Here is a 23,912-nt window from a genome sequence, read left to right on the forward strand (position 1 = left end):
TTCCCTCAAACAGCTCCTAACCTTCTTCCCAGTCTGACTGCACAGGCAGTGAAGCGCAAACCCATTTTTATTAATTAAAAACTCCTAAAGCCTGAGTGTGTGCATGTTCAGCCACACCCTGAACACATTTATCGTGCTGGTGCTCAGAGTTTTCTAGTTATAAAAACCAGTTTATTTGAGGATGGGACTTTGCAGTGGTAGAAAGGACATTCAAGTGTTTGTGTTTATGCTGGACTTTGATAAAAAAGTACAAATCATTTTACGGCACTTTTTCAGCCTACTTGCAAGGATTTGAGATGCAGGGGATTCACTCAGCTGGAGGGGTGAGTTTGAGGAGAAGGAAAGAGAAAAGCAGCTGGTTTCTATAAAACAGCTCTGCTCCTACAGCATTAAATGCCAAAATTAAACTCAAACGTTGACCTAAAAGCCAATGTTACCAGAGCCCCGTGTGTTACTGCTGGGTTGGAAGCTGAGGCCTTTTTATCCTGGGGCTGGGGTTGACTTTAGAGGAACCCTCGTGTGGATGACAAATCTCTCCCCAGCCATGGCAGCACCACCAGGGAAAGTGTTTGCAAACAACTAAAACGCATCCAGGGTTGGAATAATTAATTCCTTGCACTGCAGAGCTCCCTCCAGCCTTAGCGCCCAGGCAGTGCTGGAGAAGGCCCTCCAGAACCCCCAGTTTATTTCCACACAGCACCAACCCCACCGACACAGGGCTGCACAGCCACCCAGGGTGGATTATTTACATTGAGATTATCTGGTTGTGCACATTGTTAAGTTGAAATAGATGCCAGAAATGTTATCTGGACGTGCACCTGCCCGGCGCAGCGAGCACTCCCCAGCTGGGATTTGCTGGGGAGATTGGTTTACACTCAGTTCTTCGCTCCTTTTAAGTCCAGTCCAGCAGATGGAGAAGTTTGGGTTGATGTGGAATGCATTTTTCACATAATGCCTGTGGGGAGATGAGGAATGACTAAAATAAATAGCAATTAGACAGCAGGATCATCGTTCATGGGATCTGTTTGGGGTTATGGATCTGATGTGCAGTAAACACACATACAGCCTAAGGCAAGGAGGGCAGCAGCCCCTCTGCCCTGGGCTGCAGGAACATTTTGGGATGTTTTAAGGAACAAGGACAAGTAACCAAAGGAGGAACAAACTGGTGAGGAGAAATGCTGGAACAAGGACAAGTAGCCAAAGCAGCAACAATATGAGGAGAAACACCATAGGATGTTTTAGTGGGGGAGCAGAGTTTCTACAGTCACTTTGTCATGGAGCTCAACAAACCAGGAACAAATGCCTCGTGCAGAGAAATAACTGATTGCCCTTAGGCCCTTGCAGCCTGCAGGACATCCCAGAGCTCTCTGCACATGGTTTACAAGAAGGACCTTGGTCCTAGTCACTCTGGCAGTGCCCTGGTGCTGGGCAAGGCTGGGAGCAGGCCCAGGGGCTCCTTCCTTCTGTCCAGAAGTGAGTTCAGGAATGCAGCACTCCCGGCACTCTGGATGTGCCCTGTGAATGAGGAAACAACACAGAGATAAACAACAGTGGTGTGATGGCAGAATTTGTGCAAATCCTGCCTCAAACACGAGTTAAGTAAGTTGCTGTGGTGGTTAAAGAACCTGGCATCCCTTTTCCTTCAAACACGGTGTCTCAGCAGGGATTTCAGAGCTTGTCCTGGTCAGTGGCTGCACGTGTGTCACATCATCAGCAGGGATGGCAAAGCAGAACAGAATGTGCTCTGAGTATGAGAAGCTGGTGCTGCTTTTTGCTAACAGCAATAAAAGAATAAATAAGAATCCCCAAGGGCCACGTCAGCAGAACCCAATCAGGGATTGCACCAGAGGAACACCCATCCCTGGAGACACCCACACCTGAGTCCCAGCCAGGCAGGGGAGGGCCGGGTGGGGGTGAGCAGGTGGCTGAGACAAGCAAAGGAAAAGTGTGCAAGGGCAGAAAGGAACTCAGGGAATGAGAACATGTGGGAAAGGGTCTAGAAGCAGGTGCATGTGAGTGCCAACGCTGCCAAATGGTCCCCACAGCAGATGAGCAGCTCTGTCCCAGCACCCCGAGGGCTGGTGGCTCTGGGGTGTTTGGTTCCCCCACCACAGAGGGGTGAAGGGAGAATTCAGAGTTATACTGAACATACAAAGGGGGATTTCCAGCAGCTTGAGCCTCTCAGCTGCAGAGAAACCCAGCTGGGGAGGGCACCAAACCCCACAGCCATGGGGCTGCTGGGGCAGGGCCTCCTCATTTCTCCTCCCTTGGCACACTGTGATTCCATGGGGATCTCACACGGCCAGGATGTGACTCCACACCAGCACCTGGCCCTGGACTGGACAACGTTACCTGCAGCTGACCCAGACCAACCCCAGGTTCTGCCCTAAGCCAGGATTCACAAGGCTACTCCAGAAAAAGGAATCCAATCCGACTTGGCCTCAGGTACCACTCTTTAGCTTTATTCCTAATAAACATCATTAGTTTACACAAATTATCAACAAAAAAACCCCACAATTGCTCACAACAGGAAACTGTCCGATCTTGTATGGCAAATAACAGAAAAAAGATTTAATTCTTATTTAATTTTATACAAGCTGGTTTACTTATGCTAAATGCAATTCCTTTATGGTCTGATTTCCCTTTAAGCATGAATTGCAGCATTTGGACTGCAGGATGAGTAAAGAACCCAAACATGCCAAGACCACTCTGCTGAGCTCTGTCCTGCACTCTGAGCTCTCCTAAAAAACAGAAGCTGCCCAGATTCACAAAAAATATCACAGACTCAGCTTTGTTTTCCAAACAAAGAATCATGGAATGGTTTGGGTTGGAAGGGACCTTAAAGCCCACCCGGTGCCACCCCTGCCATGGCAGGGACACCTCCCACTGTCCCAGGCTGCTCCAAGCCCCAATGTCCAGCCTGGCCTTGGGCACTGCCAGGGATCCAGGGGCAGCCCCAGCTGCTCTGGGCACCCTGTGCCAGGGCCTGCCCACCCTCCCAGGGAACAATTCCTTCCCAATATCCCATCTAACCCTGACTCAGCTCTGAGAGAGCTGTTCTTAAAAGCCCCAACAAAACAGACACAAAAGCCCCAACAACTCTTCTCTCTCTCTGTAGTTTTACATGCAGAGCACCTGAGTAAGTTCAGCTCCATCAAACCAAAGAGAACATTCAGGGAACTCCTGGATGAGGATGGCTGTGAGCGGAGCAGCTGGAAAAGGGATCAGGGGAGGGGACCAGAAGGTGCCTGGGCTCTTGCAGAAGGGGTGGCTGGTGCAGGCCCAGCCTGCTTCTCTCCTCAGCTCCAGTTTTAGGACTCCCAGGGTCAACAGTGTCTGGAGTCCCCCCAAACCTGCTCCAGAGGGTTGGCACAGCCATCCCTGCCCTTGGACACGGCCTCTTCCAGCCCTGGCCCATACAGGCACTAAAAGAGCTGAATGTTCCCAAGTTTCCTTTCCCCTCCAAGTTCCCCCACCATCTTCTCCCAACTTTGACTGCTCTAAAACATTTCCAGATCTAAAAAGCTGAGAGAAAAAAAATGTTCACCTGTCGGGTGATATAAAACCAATCTTCTACTAAATGTGCCAGAATAATTTTTCTCCACCTCAACCACAGTTAAAACCTTCAGTCTATTCATTACTGTCTTTTTATAGTATTTTTATTTAATAAAACCTATTAAGACTACCATACAAATCTCTTTACTTATGCTTTTATCTTTTAACTGATCAATTTTTATATTGCTGACATCCCTTCTTCACCATTTGCTCATTTAAAAATTCATAGTATATGAGCTATGTCTCTGGAGAAAACGTCTATAAAATTTGTTACAGCTGGCAAATGTGTATGAGTCAGTGATAGCACATGACTAAATGCTTCACAGAAAATAAAATTTGTTTCTGTAGTAAGCAGAACTGTTTAAATGTTATTTATTTTTATGTTTCAAAGAAAATATATTGTGAAGTGCTGCATTGATTTAATACGCAGCAATGTCTGTGTACACGCTGTACCGGGGAAATTTATGAAACCTTTGCACAACTCCTTTAATTGAATTTTCCAAATCTCTCACCACACACAAATAATCAATATCTTCTGCAGAGAAAACCAGTCAGAATTATTACAGTCTTTCTTTTCAATTTTGTTGTCATCAGCACATACAGAGCACCTGGATATTTGTAATGTCTGGATAGCAAGTTATTTACACCTCTTAAACATATAATTGCTACTAAGTGAGTCCAAACTAATGTTTCTTTTCTTTTTTATTTAAAATAATTATATTCATGGGAGAAAGCAGTATTTATTCTCATGTAGGAGTTGCTACATGTTGGAAGAACTACAATTCTTTTGAATTTTTCATTAAGCTTAATACTCTAAACTAGATCCACCAGAATTAAAAATTAATAGCTGTTGCATCTCTAAGAAGGTACGTAGGAAAATAGAGTGTAAAAACAAGGGTGAAATTGCAGAATAAATGGGGCTGACACCTAAATGTACAATGCAGGTTGACAGTTCTCTGTGTACTCGTCTGGGGCCTCCAGTCATATGTCTCATGTGCATTTCTGTATCTGCCACTGCAGTTAATGGCTTAATATTTCATCTACATAGCACAGGCTGTTCAATCACTGCAGAGCCTTGGAGCTGCCCCTTTCCTTCCTTCCATCCCCAAAACTCCTCATGCTGCTGGACCCAGACCCAGAGACTCCTCCAGTCTCCAGCAGTTGTAAAATACAGGTGTGGGTACAATCCAACAGCCCCAAATCCTGCAGGGAAGGAGCAGTGGAAAGCTCACCCAGCTCCTGGAGCTGTCAGTGGGCAGGATTCCTCACCTGTGCTGGGAAAAGCAGGCTGGGGGTACTGGGCTGAGTGGGATCTGTTCCCTCTCCTCCACTGGGAGGGACTCCCATGCTCCCAAACTAAAACCAACCCACGTGCACAGAATGAGGAGCCATCAATTCCGGTTCAGCCTGAGCAACAACAGCTTTTCATCCCCAGGACAAAAACGGGGGCAAAGCACACTCCTCTGGGGCAATCCCCACTCGGTGAGGAACTGAGATCAGCCCTGCCCCAGGTGTGATGGTAGGGAAGGCTCAGGAGCACAAACAGGGATATTCTTCCTCAGGGAAGGGCAGATGAACAAGGCCAGATCCCTCCAGCATTAAAATTTCTGCTCAGCCAGTTCCCAGATTTTTCCCAGCAAAGGGATAATGACATTTCTTCCCTGCAATGAAATACAAAGTTGGGCTGAGGAAAATAAATGTGGTTTTTAGGTTAGGGTTTTACAATTGGAACAATCCACTGCTGTGCATCCCTTTTTCCTCAGATCTCCAAGCAGGAGGAAGGAAAGGTGGGACAGACACCCAGGTAGATCTAAAGGTCAACAAATTTGTTTTACTTTATTTGAGAAAGATGTGAAAATAATCACAGCAATCACCAGGGCCAAGTGATTTAGTCTTAGGACACCCAAATTCCAAATTCAAGCTGACACAAAATGGGATAAATGGTGGTATTCTGTATTTTTACCTTTTTACCTGGTTTGACAAGGAGCTCTGATTATTGAGGTGTTTATATTTTGCAGTGGCTGTGAAATGGCATTTATGTTCTACCATAAATGCAGCCTTCAAAACTGGACTGGCAGGTGGAAACTCAGGAGTTTTGGTCCCTCATCTCTCCAGCTTTGCTTTCATCAGTGATTTCAAGTGGCACAGAATAAAATCCATCCACTTAACCCTGACCCAGTCTCTTGGAAAGCCACCACTGCTGTCCCAAGAGCACAAACCTGGCACTTGTATTAACCCCACAGTGGAAGTTGGGAATGAACAGAACTCAGTGAGGATCAGATTTGCCCATGGGCTTGGCAGGATGAACAGCCCCACAGAAGTGTTTTTTATTTCATCACAGCCTGGAAAGAGTCTTCCTCAACACTGCAAGTATTTGATCTCTGGAACACTCACAGCCAGCAGGTAGCCATGACTATGGTTTGTGTCAGGGTTTTGGGGAAACAAAGTATTCCTGTCCTTTGTAACAATCCGCTGGAGCAGCTTCCCCTTTTAGAACCTTCACTCCTGGAATCTCCAAACCCACGAAATTTTCCTTTCAAATATGCATCCCCCAACCTACACATCCATTCCCAGCACACAGAAAGCACATTTTGGACTCCCAGACACCGGCTCGATTCATCTCTTGGCAGTTGTTTTACAATTTGCTTACTTTCTATTCAAAAACATTTTGTTTACTGTAAATTCGAGTCATGGCCAAACAATGATGCCCTTTTTTCCATGCTGATCACCCAAAATGATAAACTGAGCTCTGCACAACGCTGCCCATTGAGCCAGGAATGTTTTGTATGAAGTTGTTTTAAGAGGAGGTTGTTTATGTAAAGTAAATAAATTTCATGCCTCACCATGTGATGACAATGTGACATTCCATCTGCACCAAGCCACAGAACAGTCAAAGTTTGAAGCCCAGCCATAACTAATTAAAAATAATCATGAAAAACCTACATCTGAAACTAAAAGGCAAAGTAAAACATCTCCAGATGCTTCTCTTTGATCACAAACTTCTCTGCCTCTCCTGCTACTGCGTTTTCAAGACTGCAAAATTGAATTTATTCTTTGTGAAAGCCAAACTGACATTGGAACTTCATCAAAATCGGTCAGCTTAAACTCAGAATTCTCTTTTCCACCCTACCTTCACAAGATATTTCTCATCTAAGCAGCCTGGCTGTGTGTTGGGTGTTAGGGGCTGGTCCCTGGAGCAAAGATGGAACTCTAAACGTGTACTGGTGAGCAGCACAGAGCAGAGCACAAAGGAAGCAGCGACTGTTCCAGTCTGTGCCAGCCCAGCGTTCCCATCCTGCCAGGCAGGAGCAGGGATTGCTGCAGCAGGAGGACACAGGGAGCTGTAAATCACAAACTGCACACTGCACAAATCAGCCCAATTCCTTCCAAAGTGCTGTCACTCCTTTTCATTTTCAGCTAATCTGCTGCAGCCCAGCAAATCTAAGCTTGATCAATTTTCTGTCCTTTAAGAGAATTCCCCACAGCAGAGATGCCACCACTGCTCCTGATTCTGCGTTTACTCTGCTCCAAGATAGAAAGTGTGAAGATAACAGAAATATCAGACTATCCCTGGGGAAGGGTTGTTGATTTTACTGTGTGTGAGGGAATTAAACAATCCTCTGTGTGTCCCCTTCCGTCCTGCCAAGGCACTGAAGCAGCTGTGGATGAAATGCCACCAGCTTCAAATATTTTCACAGCACTGGTTATGAAGAAACCTCAGAGCTGGGATTTCACAGCCCCCTGGAGTGGGTGAAATACCCCACAAAATAGACAAAGTGAAAAAGGTTTTGCTGCAAGGTTGTGATACTGAAAACACAGTGGGAGGGAGGAGGATGAGGAAGAACAAGGCTAATTGGGACACATAAAAAGTAGAGAAAGTCTTCTGGACCATGCCACAAGTGCAAGGCCATGAATGATTCCTTCTCCGTGCACAGTTTCACAGGGAAATACCCAATACAATCAAAATAGCAGCAAATATTCAATTTATATTTGCATAGTATTTCGAAGAAACACATTTGATTATCATCATTTTCATATCCTAAAGGTTACCCAACTTATTTTAAGTGAAAAGAACTAAAAAGAAATCAAGCAAAAGGAATCAAAACATCTGTTACACAGGCGTTATGGAGAGTTTCTTACCTCGGGCAGGGACTTCTCCATGGTTTGCTTTCAACAGCTGCAGTTTTTCTGCTTGACTCACTAGTGAAGAAATAAATCCAAAATCAACAAATGTTGCCCCAGAGCTTTCAAAGAAAATAATACCTCTGCTGCCTCCTTCACTTCCGAAGTATTTCAAGGAAAAAAACTCTCTTGCCTATGTAACTGTGCCCATAAAAATTAACAAAAATTTTCAAAATTCAGATAATTCTGACAACTATTGCTTCCAAGCCTCATCCCACATTTTGCTGCCTTTTTTTTTTCTTGTAGTGCTGACATGGTTCCTAATTCAAACATGGGGGAAAAGATGCTTCTTTCCCAAGGATCTGAGGGAAAGAGTGGACACAGGAGTGTCAGCAAGAGGTCTGAGCTGCCCTTTGGGCTGTCTGTCCCACCCCGATGGAAACCCAGACTATTCCCAGGTAACCTCATCCTGTCTAAGAAAGGATCTGGCACTACAGTGGGAACAGTGCAGCGCACACACATGCAAAAGGAAAATGGAATGAGCTTTGGAATACAAGTCAGGGAAGAACTGGTAATTTAAACAACAGCATTTGATGCATGAATTCCACTGTTTGGCAAGAAAAACTCTAGTACCTGGGGCTTTAGTGTCCACCTGTTTCCAACTACAGAAAGCAGCAGTCCAGGCACTTCAGGTTTGCTTTCTGGGATCCTTTGGAAAAGTATTCCAGATGCCCCAGCTGTGAAGTGCCCATATCCCAACACAACAAGCATCTGGAATGTCCATCATTTCAAGACACATGAATAGCGATTTTTAAAGCCTGGAAATTTATATTCAGCCTAATCCTACTGACAGGCAAACAAACAAACCAACTTCCTCGGAAGGGGAGAAGAAAGGCCAAGCAATCCAAGTGCAAACGTTTAGCCTAATCCTCACCTAACTACCCACTAAGTATCTAACTATTTACCGACTATTTCCATAAGAAAAGGTGTTGCTTTTCCAGGTTTTCCCTCCCCAGTGTGCCTGGCTTTTATGTCCCTGGTTGGATGCACAGGGACACCTGAGGTGCATTTTTCCTGAGCCAAACATGAGTCCTGGGGAGTACCAGAGGGAACGGCTGGAGTGATCCTTGGTAAACGTTCTAAAGGGATAAATGGACTGAACCCCTTCCTCACCCAGCGCTTGGGTTTTCTGCAGCTCAGCACTCAGGATACAAGACGAGTGTGAGACTCCGATGATATTTTCCAGCTCTCTACTGCCCTCCAAAGCCTGGAAAACAACAATTAAAATCATTGTTAACTCCCATTCCCGATACCTACTCCATGTTTACAACATACCAAAACCAATTCGGAAATTGTTCATAAGTTCTAAATGCTGCCTTTTCTAAATAAACATTTCAATTAAAACATTTTCAATTAGTATCAGCTTTTTTTTTTTTTTGTAAATCGTGTCCACATAAAATAAATCAACGCAGCTCTCTGAGTACACTGAATTATTTCTCAGCTGTTGATGTACAATTTAGTCAGGAAACAAAATGGGAATAAAACAGGGCAGTGATTTGCATTTTAACATGTATTGGACTATTAAATAATGATACATTAGTGGTAAATTAAATGGTACAATCACTTCAACACAAAGGGATCTTTAATCTTCAAAGAAAAATCTATGCAGTTAATTCACATTTCAAGTTATAAATAATAATGAGAACTACTTCATACAGTTTTATTTGTGTACAAATTAAAAACAGAGGACCTGGAAAAGCAATTCTTCTAGTTTAAAAAAAAGTTTTGAGGTTTTTTGCATTTTCTGGATTTCCAAGTCAAATTTGCCTGGTTTCAAGTCTTTCATTTGCTTCCCTGCCCCTTAAAACTCAAATGTTGCATATAAAATCTTAATTTTGCTTTCAAACCCTATATTAGAAGTAGTTTAAAAAACAAATCAGTGTAAACCAGACCTTCAGGCTTGTCAGATTTGCTCTTATTTTCAGGACTCTGGGCAAGGAACTTCTCACTTGGGACTGCAGCTCCAGGAACCTGTGTAAAAAAGGAAAACAGTTCCAATTATCCATGTCCCCACTCACTGAAAATCCATGTTTGCAATGTTCCCCAGAGTTTCTTCCCTTTGAAATGGGGATGGATCCAGCTCAGCTGGGAGGATTTATATCAGTGTTTTGAACAATGTATTTTCCAACTGTAAAATTAAGTGCATGGAAGTGCACATGAATATGAAATGCAGGTGTTGGTTTATACGTGTTTTTATTTGAATGTCACTGCTGGTCTCCTGCAAACCTTTTTAAAACATTCTGAATTATTGAATGCAAACATTTCCATGTCAATGAGGCCTCTAATTACTCCAATTGTTCTGTAATTCCGGGTTCCTGTCACTAAGAAATGAGGCTGGATGTGTTGACCAAGGGATTTACTGAGCCACAAAAAAACCCTCAAATTAATCAATTTACAGTTTCACACCGATATAATGTTAATATTTTATTTTTCACTGTTTAAATGCCATCCAAACAATTCTGTCCAGCTCCATCAATTGGAAGACACTGTCCTAGCCTGAAGGAATTTCAGCCTAACGGTGTGGGATCCATTAGAGGGAAAAACATCTGGAAACAAACTGTGAGTTCAAGTGCAATAATGCAAAGGAAGAGCTACAACTTCAACCATAATATTTAGTTGAATAAATGTCACAATTATTGCCTGGTGGTGAAAAAGAGATGCAACCACAGCCCTGCACCCATAACAAACTTGAGAATTGAATCCACTTACACATCATGCTCTGTTTGAGGCTGCCCTCTCCTGGATAATCTGCTCTTGGAATTGCTCTGCTCGTTCCCATCTTCTCAGAGGGACACAAGGAAGAAGAGACACAATAAAGATAAAAATAAGATTCGAAGTATTTGAAGCACCTGAAGAAGATGTTAGTGCTGAACGATCTTTTAGGAAGAGGAAAAACCCCAAAGCTCACTTGGAAAGCAGGACTTGGATTGAACCACACTAAATTATTTATAATTAACACTTCTGGAATTTGACCTCTCCTCAATTCCTGGAAACTCTGGGATTACAGCATTAACAACTGGAAGTTAGAATCATCCTGGCAGATATTTACTGTGCTCTTCTCAGGAGCTTTTTATCCTATTAACTGCCTAAATACAGCAGATTAACATGGAGCATTATCCTAAAAATGCTGGAATGACTGAGCAATGAAACTCCCATTTCCCTTTATAAAACCTGCCTGGCCCCAAGTCCATTTCATAAACAACCACAAAGATACTGGAAATTGCTTCCAAAGGCTCCAAATGTGCTCTAGTGACAATATAATATTCCAGCTTGGCATATGACGGATGGGGCAGGATAAATGTGACCTCTGACCACAAAAGACTTCCTGAATTTACATGACTTAGACAATTCCCACAGGAATCAGATCAGAACAAAACCAGATTAAAATTTTATCTTGCCTATCAATACTTGTTCCAGCAATAAAAAAGTCACATATGACTATCAGAAATGATTTAATTGTGGCTGAAGTTGAAGACATCACAAAACGTGGAGATTTTGTAAATTCGCCTTTAAGTGAAAGATCTGGAATTTACCACGGATTTAACAAGTGTACAGATCCCAGACAGACCCTGCGGAATGAGGTGCTTTCCACACTTCAGTGTAATAAATCTCCTTCCTGCCATCAGACTAAAAAAGAGAGACCACACTCAGCATTAAACACTTTGATTTCTTCTTGTTAGATCTAAATTATTACATACAAGTCTCAGCACTCAAGGATAAATTAACTTTTAATTTTAATATTTTGTAAAACATTTAGAAACACTTCAGAATGACAAAGTGCTATAAAAGTTTAAGCTTTAATACAGCAGCTAAAAGTTAAGACCCTCAAAGATTTCATTTAAAATCTAAGTAGTCAATAGAACTTGGACTTAAATCAATCATCAATTATCAAACAGGTCATACTTTTAGACCAGCACTGTGCTTTTAGAAGGAGAACAGAAATTGTGGGTTTAAATGGACAACCTGGAACCTGGGATTGAATAATTACACACCACCATTTTGTAGCTAGCTATATGGACACAGGAAATAAAGAGATGGTTAGAGTTATATTAATGAATAATTATCCATCAGCTGTGATGAATAATTCCACCCATCCACAGTGATCACGTGATCAGCCATGGAAATGTGGTCTGGGAATACTCTGAAAATACCTTTATCTCTGTAGAAAAAGAGTAGATAAATTTACAGGCCAAAGACCTAAGTTCCCTAACAGAGTCAGAATGCTGCTCACTGGAAGAGTTCCTTTCCACAGCAAGAAGGAAGTTGGAACCCAGTGGGGTTGAATTCCAAGAAGCAAATTGAACTGGCAGGGAGGAACAGCTGCCCTGGGGAGAAGTGGAATCAGCAGAGAACTTGGTGGGGAAGTTATGGATGCTCCCAGTGCTCATCAAAACCTGGGATGTGTTAAAGGTGTTTGACAAACAGGGAATGAGGACACAGAGCCAGGTCCAAATGAAGACTGGCAGCAGGATAAAGAATTAGGATAAAATGTAAAATCCCGGAGGGAAGCTCCACTTTTGCAGATCCGTCAGGAGAAGACTTGGTGCAGTAGCTAAAATCTGCAGACACCCAGATAAATTTCCAACAGTGGTTGTTTCACCTTGCTCAGAGTATTTTTACTCATCATAGTTCATTAAGTTGGTGAGGCCTCAATTACTGCACATAAATTCCAAGATCTCTGGGGCACAAAAAGCTCTGTAACCCAAAAAGAACCAGTGACTGAAAATGAAAACCAGACAAATTCAAAATCAGACAGGGGATTTTTTCTTAATAACTCAAGTAATTGAACAAGGAATTTGCTAGGGAAGGGATGCATTTTTTAAATTACTATTATTTAAATAATTTGTAGTCTTCAAATCAGGACTTAACCATCTTTTTTAGGAGTTGTACTGCAAGGAAATAAAAGTTCTATAGGGGAAGGTGACCAAAGATCCCTTTGTATTCTTCTTTCTAAAATAAAAAAGTTACACCAGGTGACCTGAGGGTTACTTAACACTTAAAGAGGCCACAACCACAATTTTTTTTTATACAGCCATAAAAGCAGGTCAGTCTACTGAAAATCTGCCTCTTGAGCAATCAGTTTGCATCAAAAATTGTGACTCTGTAACTAAGTGGATGTCTATCTTAAAGTGAACTGGAAATAATATAATTATTATAATCACACAAATGTGCATTTTCTGAGAGCTGACGACATTCAGTGTTATGTTAATTAAAAATTGCCTCACTCAGTTGTTTCATAAACAGCCCCAAGATTTACTCTGAAAAAATTCAAGCTTTAAAACCCAACATCAGCTTTTCCAGAAGAGATGAAAATTCTTCGAGAGGAAAAATGTATCAAATATAACAGATGAGAGAGAAGTCACTAAATCCAGCCAATAAGCAGGAAAATGTTGCAGTAAGAAAGATGGAACGTTCTGCTTACCCTCTGCTGGGGGTTTCCTGGGAATTTGTGCACTGTGGCTCATGGGAGAGGAAAAGGGACTCATCTGGCGCGTGCCTGTGGTCGGGGAGTAGGAGCTCAGATTGCTCCTTTTGGCCTTCTGAGGGGTTGCATCAGGTGGCTGAAATGGAGCAAAATATAAAAAAATCCAGATGAATATTGACAAAACCTCTCTGGACTTTTACTACCTGGCAAGACTTTCCTAAGTAATTCCTGACCTTATGTGTTCCCATTATGGAAAGCCCATGTTAAATGTCGTGGTGGGGGTGACTTTGTGCTCGTCAAGCTTCTATCACTCGCCCTGCTCAATAAGATTAGTTTGACTCTAAAAAGTAAAAAATCCCTTCAAACACTTTGTCTCTCAGTTTCCATAAAGAAAAACTATGTGTTTTCCAGGGATTTAGGTATTCTGGCATGATCATCTGGATGGTTGGGGGTTTTTTTAAGGAGCCAAACCCTGGTATTATTTTCCTTCCAGTAATGAGAATTTAAGACACAAATATTTTTATATTTTAATTGTATCAAAAGTTATTTCTAACCATTTTTTAAACAAATGTTAATTAAAAAAATCCAAAGTAAGTCCCTTAAATCCAAATTTTGTCTCTGGTTCAGGTTTCAATATGTCTAATGATACAAGAGGAGTTATTTAATGACGTTAAAGGATTTGTGCAGAGAAGTTTTCAGAAGAACAAGTCTGCAATGCTGGAATACGAACCGAGATTATCTGGGACATGCTCCAGCATGGATACTGAATTGCAAGGATGAGAAACTGGGATTTCAGTGCTCTACTCATGTACAGAAATAAAAAAAAGCGGCCCAAAACTTTACTACCCACCAGTGCTAGTGCTGGTCACCAGTAGTGGGACTTCCACCAGATTTTAAAGGATTTCATTTGCTGCCCACTTGCCTCTGCCTGAGTTTTAGTCTCAAATAACCTAAATAATTTCACACCACTCATTTCTACTCTTGGTGCAGTCTATCAGTATTTCAACTACACCTGATGGAAATCCTCAGCCTGTCTTGCCACATTCAAGCAGGTTGAAGAAATGTTTCCAGTCATCTTTAAATGAAGTATTAATTGAAGTATCAATGCCAGTGTAGGGATTTATACATCATCCCATTTCCTCTTCAACAGGGAGCATCTCCAAACATTTCAGGTTATTTTTCCTGCTTGAACAGCAGTCACCTCACCCATTTCTGGATATGGATAAGGTGATTTTAAACAATTACCTGGAGAAAATTCCTGCAGCACTTACAACAACAATGTTTATTTGTCAATTTTTCTCTTCCAGGAAGAAGAGTTTTACTCCAGTTATGCAATTTTTTTTAACAATACCATGCTAACATTCCAAAAATCTAAAAATACTCATTCCTGATCTGGTTAGTTCATGAATATTTTGATCCATGGAATGAGGGACTCTTGATAAACAGGGAAGGAATGATAGAAACAGCAAAGACGAAACAGACACTCCACCCCAACCGTGTGTGTTTACTACTTTCTGTTCCTTCTTACCTTCTATAAAGTTATTTAATTTAAATCTTTGACATGTATCTATTAGAGACATCGTGTGAACTAAAAATGAGTGTAAAGCCACATCACTGAGCCTCCACTAAAAGTTTCTATCATTCAAATGGGCTTTTCAGCAACTTTTTGCAGCACAAGAACCTGACTGCAGGTAAGCATCGAGTAACTGTTTTTATCTCATGGGAAGGAACGGCTTTAGGGCAGGAAAAGCATTCCATGGAATTTCAGCTGGACCACTCATCTACAAAAATGTTACTACAGCCCAAGAAACAGATGCAAAATTATAGTCACAGCTGCATTCTGAGCAGAACAAGTTGGGTAATGGTACACTAAGCTGCTAATTAAACTGCTAATGATTTTTTTTTTTTAGTGCCACTGCAGTATTTTGCCATCTCTGTTTAAATTTCAAAAAAATAAGTATCTAGAAAATTTTGAAATGGCAAATTTCTACCTTGCTTAATACCAGCGAGGCCTCCAAATACACGCTGCATATTAAAAAACCCTCTTCAAAATCACACAGGCAGGGAGATTTATTGGGAGCTCGTTTGCTGGCCAGCTCTTGCTCTTTGTACTTTTCCAAAATTTTCCTTCCTTTCCACCCTGCCATCCTCCCAAGCTCCTGTGCACTGCTGGCTGCAGCAACACCCACTGTGGAGAGATAATAAACTGACATATGTCACGACATGCTGGCGGCTGGGAGGATGCTGGAGCTGCATTTACAAAAAATAATAGCAACAGTACAATTTTATTTTTATTGTGATAACTGCGGTGAAATTTATGGCAGCGTTAGTAGTTTATTGATTCATTATGCCGGATTAGCTGAGGGAGGTAATTACAGCCCTGACATGAAAATGCCTTTAATGTTTGCATTTCAATTTTGCAGTTTATAATATGCAGATTACAGCATTATCATAATTCCATATTGTCACATGTACAATTCCATGGCAGAACATTTGCTTCCCAGGATAATGGAGCTAATTTTTAATAAATGATTTCAGCAAGGATCTTAACTCATTCAGCTCTTGGGTAAATAGTGATGGCAATAACAATATGCACATTTTTCAAGTGATTCATGCAGATGTACATTACTTAACGCCAGGCAGCTCTGTGACAAATGAAATACAATAAATTTTACACTAATATTTGCAGCAGTAATTTTGTGCTTTAAGATTTGCCCAGACAACATCCAATCTGTAACAATTTAAAGGCAGCTAAAATGAAATAGATTGTTTATATCCACATTTATTTTTGCACACAGATATAGATACACACACATACATATATATTTATACAGCCCAAATGGCTCCATACACCAAAAAATACTTACGTTATCTTTTTTAACAGAGTCCAAATTTAATGCTCTCTTAACCCTGCAAGAGAAAAATATGGACAGGTTTTATGGTCATCTAGGCACAAAGATTTCTGTTAGTAAGGTCTATAATTGATAATGTTAAAGACAGTTTCTTTTTTGGTTTCACATTTACACAGGAAAACTGATGGCATCCAAAGCAAATCCATTCCCTGTACCACGAATGTTGCTTGTTTAGAAGGATAAAGTGTTTGCCTAAGAAAATCTGATTCTCCATTTTATACCAGAGATAAAATCAAGGCACTGAAGTGAAATCATGCTGTGTATTTATCTTTTTCTTCATAAAACTATAAACAACAAAACCCCCCACAAAAGCATTTTCATTTACATACCTTCTGAGCAAGGCTTGAAATTATTTTGCCTTTAGTAGAAATAATGTTTAAGACATTTAAGACAGGTACAGCCAAGGTGAAAAAAGTAGTTTTGCCCATCATTTTAGCTCTTAACATGATTCAGTGCTACCAGACTATGACTTAACTGGGGAACAGATGCTCTATGTCTTTACAGGTCCCCAAACCATAAGAAACTCTTTGCTTCCCTTCTTCCCTCTCCTGATTCAGGAACATGCCAAGCTCTCTCTGCAAAATCTGCTCCTCTGAACTGGATGCCCAGCTGTTAATGGCAACACTGGAAGAGGAAAGCTGAATATTTATAATACTTTATATGGTACAGCTGTCTTCTAAAGAGCAGTCATCAACATTTTATTGAATGCAGGCTAAATGCTCCAAGGAAAGAAAGGTCAACATAAATTAAGACTATTTTTCCCAGAGACAACTGAAACTTTTAAGCACGTTCCTAAATCTTAACAATAGTTTAAAGCATGATATAAAACGATGAGAAAAAAAAAATCTTTGTAAGAACAGTCCCCAAGAAACATATATATTACATTGAATTAAACAAGGTTTGGAATATACATCATATTTCAAGAACTTAGTTCAGTTTTCATCTCGGAGAAAGAATGTTTTGCCTTGTAAGGAATTTAGATGACCTCATTCCAAACACATCCTTTTAAAATTTATGTTGCTATTCCAAAACTGTAAATTAAAGGATTGGGAAAATAGAATGGAAACACATCTTTGATATGTAACTCAGCCAAGGGTCTTACATGAAAACTGTTTTACAGCTATCTCTATTACAAAATAGAGAAAAGAAATATCCTATCTTAAGAAAGCCAAGTAAACAGGTAACATTTAAATTAAAAATGCCTCTGAAATTCTGGCCAAAGGGCAGCCAAAGCTGTAACAGTTTGATGGAATTCTTTACAATGTATTTCTTTTTTAAAGAGAACCCCATATTGCTCAAGGAATCCTGACTCCATTACACATTCCAGCTCATGGCAGCAGAGAAATATTCCATTTATTAATGCATCCACACTGGAAGGATGCTCTGGGGGCCAATGCATTTGCATGTTACACTAAGGCATGTTCTGATGGAAGTTTTTATGACAGACTTCAAAAGAAGCTGAAAGCCAAAGGAAAGCAGGATCGGGAGTTGGCACAGCTGTAGGATGAAATAAATGAGAAACTACATGAAAATCCCACTAAGTTATAAACACAGAACATTTCTTAGGGGGAAAGTTGTGCACTGATCAAAGCTACGTTCTTCAAAGTCTGTCAAATATTGTGTACAGCAACAGAGCAGCACACTGCCCAAATTTCTCTCTGCAAGCACCCTGAACTATGGGAACAGAGATGGAGCCTCATTCCATGCACCTCAACGTTGGAAAGCGCTGGAATGTTGTATTGGAAGACACAATTTTAGCTTTATTTAGAAGGTCAACCTTGCCTCGTGTCACCCAACAGCCCGGCTTGCTTGGGGGCTTGTTTTTAAAGATTGTCTTTCCAATGCCATGATGTGAGAAGTTAAATCAGAATTATTTAAAATTTATGCTCTAAGTCTACACACAGACCCTGGCTTGGATCCCTGAAACCAAGTTTATCCTGACACCTCACATGAAAACCCTGTTGGCCAAATTGTTGTCTCTCAGATCTTCCAAAAGAGGAGTGTGGCAAAAAAACATGTCCAAAGAAAAGTATTTCAGGAAACAACATGAAGAGCACCACTTTTAGTTTGGTCTATTTTTTTTTTATATGGCTCACTTTGACTGTGGTGTAGAACCAAATGCCAGAGTGGAACAAGAAAAGGAGACAGAAAGATGAGGCACATGTGGTGAGAGTATTTAACCAGAGTTTCCTACCCCTGAATTAGCCTGACAAGGCTTAATTTATTTTCTTAACCATGCAGAGTATGATGGCACATGTTTACAGCCAGATGTGCAACCTGCAGTGATTATTTTGTGCCCAATATTTATCGGGTTAAAGAACTTTCTTTATTGATCTCCAGAAGCCCACGATGAGCAGAGATACACAAGAGCAGCACCAGACTTACATGACTTAATTAATTACTTACTGCCTGATACGTTGCAAAATATAGGAGAAAAATGAGCAGGATTTATTCCCATTGGAGACAATATGAAGAGATACAGCCTGATGGAAAATGGGCACCAGGGGTGTCATGCCCTCATCTCCACAGGCCTGTAATTCCTTCCCACATCTGAGTGTGTGTGTGAATCTATAATTTAGTTGCTGTTGTAATTGTAGTAAATCCTGTTGAATCACTTTAGAAGTATTAAATCAGGCAGTGATTAAGTGCTGCTAAACTCTTTTGCACTGGATCTTTTGTATCCACCTCATTGTCCCCTTGACCGTTTTGCATCCCTGGTCTCCCTGTAAATCATTCTAAATTGATTTTGATCCCATTTTCCTGTGTATGCTCCATCTGTGTAGTAAGCAATAGAGTGAACCTTGCCATCAAACTCTGTTGAAGTCACTCTTTCCCAAATTCATATCAAAACCTGCTTTTTTTGTCAATCCCTTCAGTGGTGGCCAAGGGAGGGGTCAGAGGATGGACCAGGCTCTGCCTGGTGGTGCCCAGCAATGGGACAAGATGCAATGGGCAGAAACTGATGCCCAGGAAGTTCCACCTGGATATGAGGATGAAATTCTCTCCTGAGCAGTGACAGAGCACTGGAACAGATTGTCCAGAGATGGTGCGGAGTCTCCCTCACTGGAGATATTCCAGAACTGCCTGGATGAAATCCTGTGCCATGTGCAGGGGATGACCCTGCTTGAGAAGGCTGGACTGGATGACCCACTGTGGTCCCTTCCAAGCTGAACCACCCTGTGATCCTTCTTCTTGCCCCTCTCCACACAGCCCCACAGGTGTTATCCATGGGATGTACAGAGATACAGACTCACAGAATAACTGGGGTTGGAAGGGATCTCCAGAGATCATCCAGTCCAAAGCCCCTTGCCAAGGCAGGGTCACCCGGAGCAGGTGGCACAGGCTTTGGAATGTCTCCAGAGACGGAGACTCCGCGCCCTCCCTGGGCAGCTGTTCCACAGCTCTGCCACCCTCAGTGTTCAGAAGTTGTTCTTGATGTCGAGGTGGAATTCGTTGTGTTTTAGTTTACAGCCATTGATCCTTGTCCTGTCGCTGGGCACCTCTGAACAGAATCGCCCCCGCTCCCTCAGAAATGCAGAATACAGAGAGGATCACCCACAGCAGCACCGCCCACCCAGCCGCGCCCGCAGCGCTGCCCCAGGAACCACCATGGCGAGCATTTCCCGGTCTCTGTTTTCATTTGGAAACAAATCCCGCCCCCTCGCTGGCCGCTCCTCCCCTCCCCGGGCCGACTCTGGGCTCGCTTTTCCCCTCACGGAACGCGCTCGGGAGCCGCAGCCCGCCGGGAGAAGCGCTCCCCTCACGGCGTCCCGCCGAGCCCGCGGGAACCGACCCGCTGCCGTGAGGGGAGGGGTGGGAGAGGAGAAGAGAGGGGAGAGAGAGGAGAAGAGAAGGAAGAGAAGAGGGGAAGGAAAGAGAACAGAGGAGGAAGAAGAGGAGAGAGGGGAGAGAGAGAAGAGGAAGGGGAGAGAGAGCGGACGGAGAGGGAGAGCAGCGCTGCGCCGCCCCCCAGACACCTACGACATCCCGGAGCCGTTCCCGCCGCCTCCCGTTCAGAGCTCCCGCCGTGCGCCCGCCAAACGCCGCCGGCTGGAAACGGCGCCGAGGGCGGGCCGGGCCGGGGCGGGGCCGGGGAGGCCGGCGGGGCCGAGAGCGGTGTCGGTGTGCGCTCGTCGGATCCCGCTGGGCGCGGTAGGAGCCGGGCCGGAGCCGGGGGGGTTTCGGGCGGCGGGTTCAGGGCGGCCAAACGCGCCTCAGGAGTCCGTCAGGGATCGCCGAGCAGGGCTGAGGGAGGGCTGATTCCCCTCAGGGCTGGGGGAAGGGGGTTGTAATTTTTTTTTTTTTTTTTTTTTTTTTTTTTTTTTTTTTTTTTACGGTGGGTGGCAAATTTATCCCTTGAAGCTCCGTGCAGCCAGCGGGGAGGGAGGTGATGAGATCCATGTGGGGACAAGTTTCCTCGTTTGAGGTGAACGAGGTCGGAGCAGGGCGAAGCTTCCCTTAGCGAATGTGGGTTGTGTGTGGATGAGGCTCGGGCATGAAGGTCAGTGTTGGCACGGAGGGTCTGCCTTTGGGCATCAGGAGGAGTTTCTTCACAGAAAGGGTGATTAGACATTGGAAGGGGCTGCCCAGGGAGGACATCCCTGGAGGTGTCCAAGGAAGGACTGGACGTGGCACTGAGTGCTCTGGGCTGAGAGTACGACACTGGTTCGGTTTGGAAGGGACCTTAAAACTCATCCAGTTCCACGGGCGGGGACACCTTCCACTATCCCAGGCTGCTCCAAGCCCCATCTGGACACTGCCAGGGATGCAGGGGCAGCCACAGCTTCTCTGGGCACCCTGTGCCAGGGCCTGCCCACCCTCCCAGGGAACAATTCCTTCCCAGTCTCTAATCTAAACCTACTCTGTCCCTGTTTGGAAGCCTGAGCCGGATTGCTGCCCTCTGTCTATTTTTCTAAAGTGTCATTTCTCCAGTAAAATGTGCCAGCCTAAGCCATGGGGCTGCTGGCAGTGCTGTCACTGAGCCATTGCTCACTGGATTTCCCAGCGATGGATTGGCAGCACCTCCTGGCCCACATAAGAAATCTCTCAGTAATGGGAAGCCCAAGGAGTACAAACAAGAGTTCACGTTTTATAAACTGGTTAGTGGAAAATGAACATTTCTTCTTCTCCTCCTTGCCTTTACCCTCAGTTGCATTCGGTGTGTGTAACACTGGTGCTTAATTATAGTGACACCCGTTTGCAGGAGCCAGACTCTGTCAGGGGGTCCCTGTGGGGTCCTTCTGGTACCTGTGCAATATTGAAGTGTCAGGGTGTTACAAATTGGGTGCTTCATCCTTGATAAGCGATTATTATCTGCCTTCCCCAAGTGTGAAAGACCTGTATAACTCAACAAGGTGCCAGTGCTTGAGGCCTCCTGAGTAAAAATGCAATGAGTCCTGAAGGGGACCCTGGGCCGGCGTTGTCTTGTTGCTGAACCTGAGATATTCCATTTGTTATACTGGAATATATTTCCTGAAGTCAGCACTGGGTAAAATAATACAAGAGGCTGTTAAAGCAAGAGCACAACAGGATTTAGTGTCCCTCTGTGATGGCCTTCTAAAAACCTTAATCACCCCTGGTAGAAGCAGAAAGCTGCTGTCAGAGTTTGCTGACCATTGGTGAGCAAACAGCATTAGTTACTTCCCTGAGTTGTTTTAATAATTGAGAAAAAGATGAGTTTCTGGTTTTTTCCATTCATTTATTACTGTATGGGCCTTGAACTGAAAAGGCCTGAGTTGCTCAGAGTTTTAGGCACACTTATTTTTAACGTTTTATGCACATTTATTTCTATTATTTATATTTAGGTAACTCTTAGAAATAGAATTCTGTGCTTAACTTGGCATTTTTGAAGATTAAGGGATTCAATTTTGACTAATTTTATTCTTATCCATATGTTTTGTTGAGTTGTAAAAAGAGAAAATATGGATGGCAAGGCCTTGTTTCACAGATAACGTGAAAATGTGTTTTTATGCTTTCAGAATTCAAGACTGTATAATTTTTATATTATATAATAATTGTAGTATCTAATGTCTGAAACTAAATAAAATACAGTGAAATTAAACTTTTTACTGCCAATGAAGGATAAACTGTGAATCATAAGTAGAGCTCAAGCTCATTTCTGTTTGTGGATCTCGTGGTCCTTACCTACAAGTGTAGATAATTATTATTGCCATCCCAGATTGAGAGGATAGAAAGGATATGACGTAGATATTTGGATAATTGGGGCTAGTCTGTGTTTCAGAGGATAAACAGAGTAATTATTAAGAGAGTTCCAAATTCTAACTGGAATTGTATCCCTCACAGGATAGCCAGCATTCCCGGGAATCAGAAAGCTACACACTCGGAAAATTCCCAAGGGAAGAAGTCCCAGCATGCAGAAGAAGACATTTTTTACGTGAACTGCAGAGCAGCTTACCTGAGTGTCTTAAAAAGCAGCTTAGAAAATATTAAATCCAAGGAACAACTCAGTTCAGGTAACGATTGGATCTTTTCCCCTTGAACTCTTACATGGGATGATTACAGTGAGAGTATCCCAGTGCAGGAACTCAGTAAGTGGTTTAAGGAATTGAGAGTAGTTTTGGATGCCTGCTGGAAGTGGGAATAGCAGACAGAGTTTTTTTTCTGTAAATCACCAGTATGAAGGGTCTCAGTTCAGTTTAGAGTGGGCCATTGCCCTGGCACAGAAAATCACCACAACTGGTGTTCCATAAGAATTCTTACTCCTTATCTCATCTCCTGCTGAATGACACTTCCATAGACTGGAATCCAAAGTTCTCATTTTTCATCCAGACTGTATTTGTGTATAAGTGGTGGTGTTGTCAGCAGTACCATAGGAAAAAAATACCTCTGACTGCTTCAGCTGCACTAAAGAAGGGTGCTGGTAGATACTGAAAGCTGTGGGACTTTGCTTTAAAAACTTCAGGAATTTCCAAGGGGAGTGAGAAAAATTCACCTGAAAAATGGAAGTTGGTTTCTTAATAATATATCTTAGTGACCAGGTAAGATAAGGAAGGAGTAAGATAAGACTGAGTAATAAATACATCCTGTTTCAGTTTTGAAAGAGGTTTCACTCCCCCAGAAAAAATTTCTCAAGCAAATACCATTTCAAATTTGCAGCTTCTTGGAGTTGTAGGATTGTGTGCTCTGTTTGGGTGGTGGTTTTTCTTAGAGCATTTTTGTTCTTTATGAAAAGGTTTTTCATGGAAACCACCACTGTAAAAGCTGAGTGCACTTCTCTGTTGCACTGATTGTAGCTTCTTTCCCTACATGAGAACATGGAATTCTACCCATTAGCAAGGACATTCCTACAGCTTGTGACTTGGTGCTCTCCAGGCTTTGTCAGCTGCAATAAAAGGGCCTTGATGACATCCTAATGATAGTTTGGGATAATCTGGATTTTAACAGAGGGGTGGTGTGAACAAATGTCATCTCTTTAATAAATGCTTTGGCTTTCATCTCTATCCATATGCCGCTTGGCTACACAGCAAGTGTTTGGGCAATTTGCTTTCAAGGTCATCTTAGAGAGGGCAGTTAGTTATTTAGACTCCCAGTCATTTCAGAGACACACAAGAATTTATTTTAGAATTTGTAATCGTTGAGAGTTAGAGACCTATATTTCATCTGAAGTCAATTTTAGCATTTCTCAAACGAGTGGTGCCAACGTTTAAGCATCTCTTGCTTCATCAAGTTTGGCTGATATTCTAAACTAAAGTCTCACTGAGAGATTGGCCCTGTGAGATTTTATTTGTAGGAGTTTTGCTTATCCACAAATAATAGCTTCACTTCCTGTCTGTTGTAATATTAGTGAAGTGATTTAGCAGAATCAGACCATAGAGAAA

General features: G+C 42.6%; 1 protein-coding gene across 1 annotated transcript; it reads right to left on the reverse strand.

Moving 5' to 3' along the window:
- Positions 1–1,214: 1,214 nt before the first annotated feature.
- LOC125329875 (integrin subunit beta 3 binding protein) lies at positions 1,215–20,154 on the reverse strand. Its single transcript, XM_048312309.1, has 8 exons — positions 20,056–20,154; positions 16,030–16,072; positions 13,160–13,298; positions 10,447–10,516; positions 9,630–9,708; positions 8,851–8,944; positions 7,696–7,755; positions 1,215–1,515 (listed from the first exon to the last, which is right to left on the reverse strand). The coding sequence occupies exons 1-8, from the start codon at positions 20,058–20,060 to the stop codon at positions 1,403–1,405; spliced, it is 603 nt and encodes a 200-aa protein (XP_048168266.1). The 5' UTR covers positions 20,061–20,154; the 3' UTR covers positions 1,215–1,402.
- Between the last annotated feature and the right edge of the window lie 3,758 nt (positions 20,155–23,912).

The sequence above is a fragment of the Corvus hawaiiensis genome, chromosome 9, assembly GCF_020740725.1.
Source record: "Corvus hawaiiensis isolate bCorHaw1 chromosome 9, bCorHaw1.pri.cur, whole genome shotgun sequence".
Classification (NCBI taxonomy): Eukaryota; Metazoa; Chordata; class Aves; order Passeriformes; family Corvidae; genus Corvus; species Corvus hawaiiensis.

Coding starts and splice junctions, on each gene's coding strand:
- LOC125329875 (XM_048312309.1), bottom strand. Junction 8,945..9,629: donor CAAATCTGACAAGCCTGAAG/GTCTGGTTTACA, acceptor GTTGTTTTCCAG/GCTTTGGAGGGCAGTAGAGA. Junction 7,756..8,850: donor GCAGAAAACCCAAGCGCTGG/GTGAGGAAGGGG, acceptor TTTCTTCACTAG/TGAGTCAAGCAGAAAAACTG.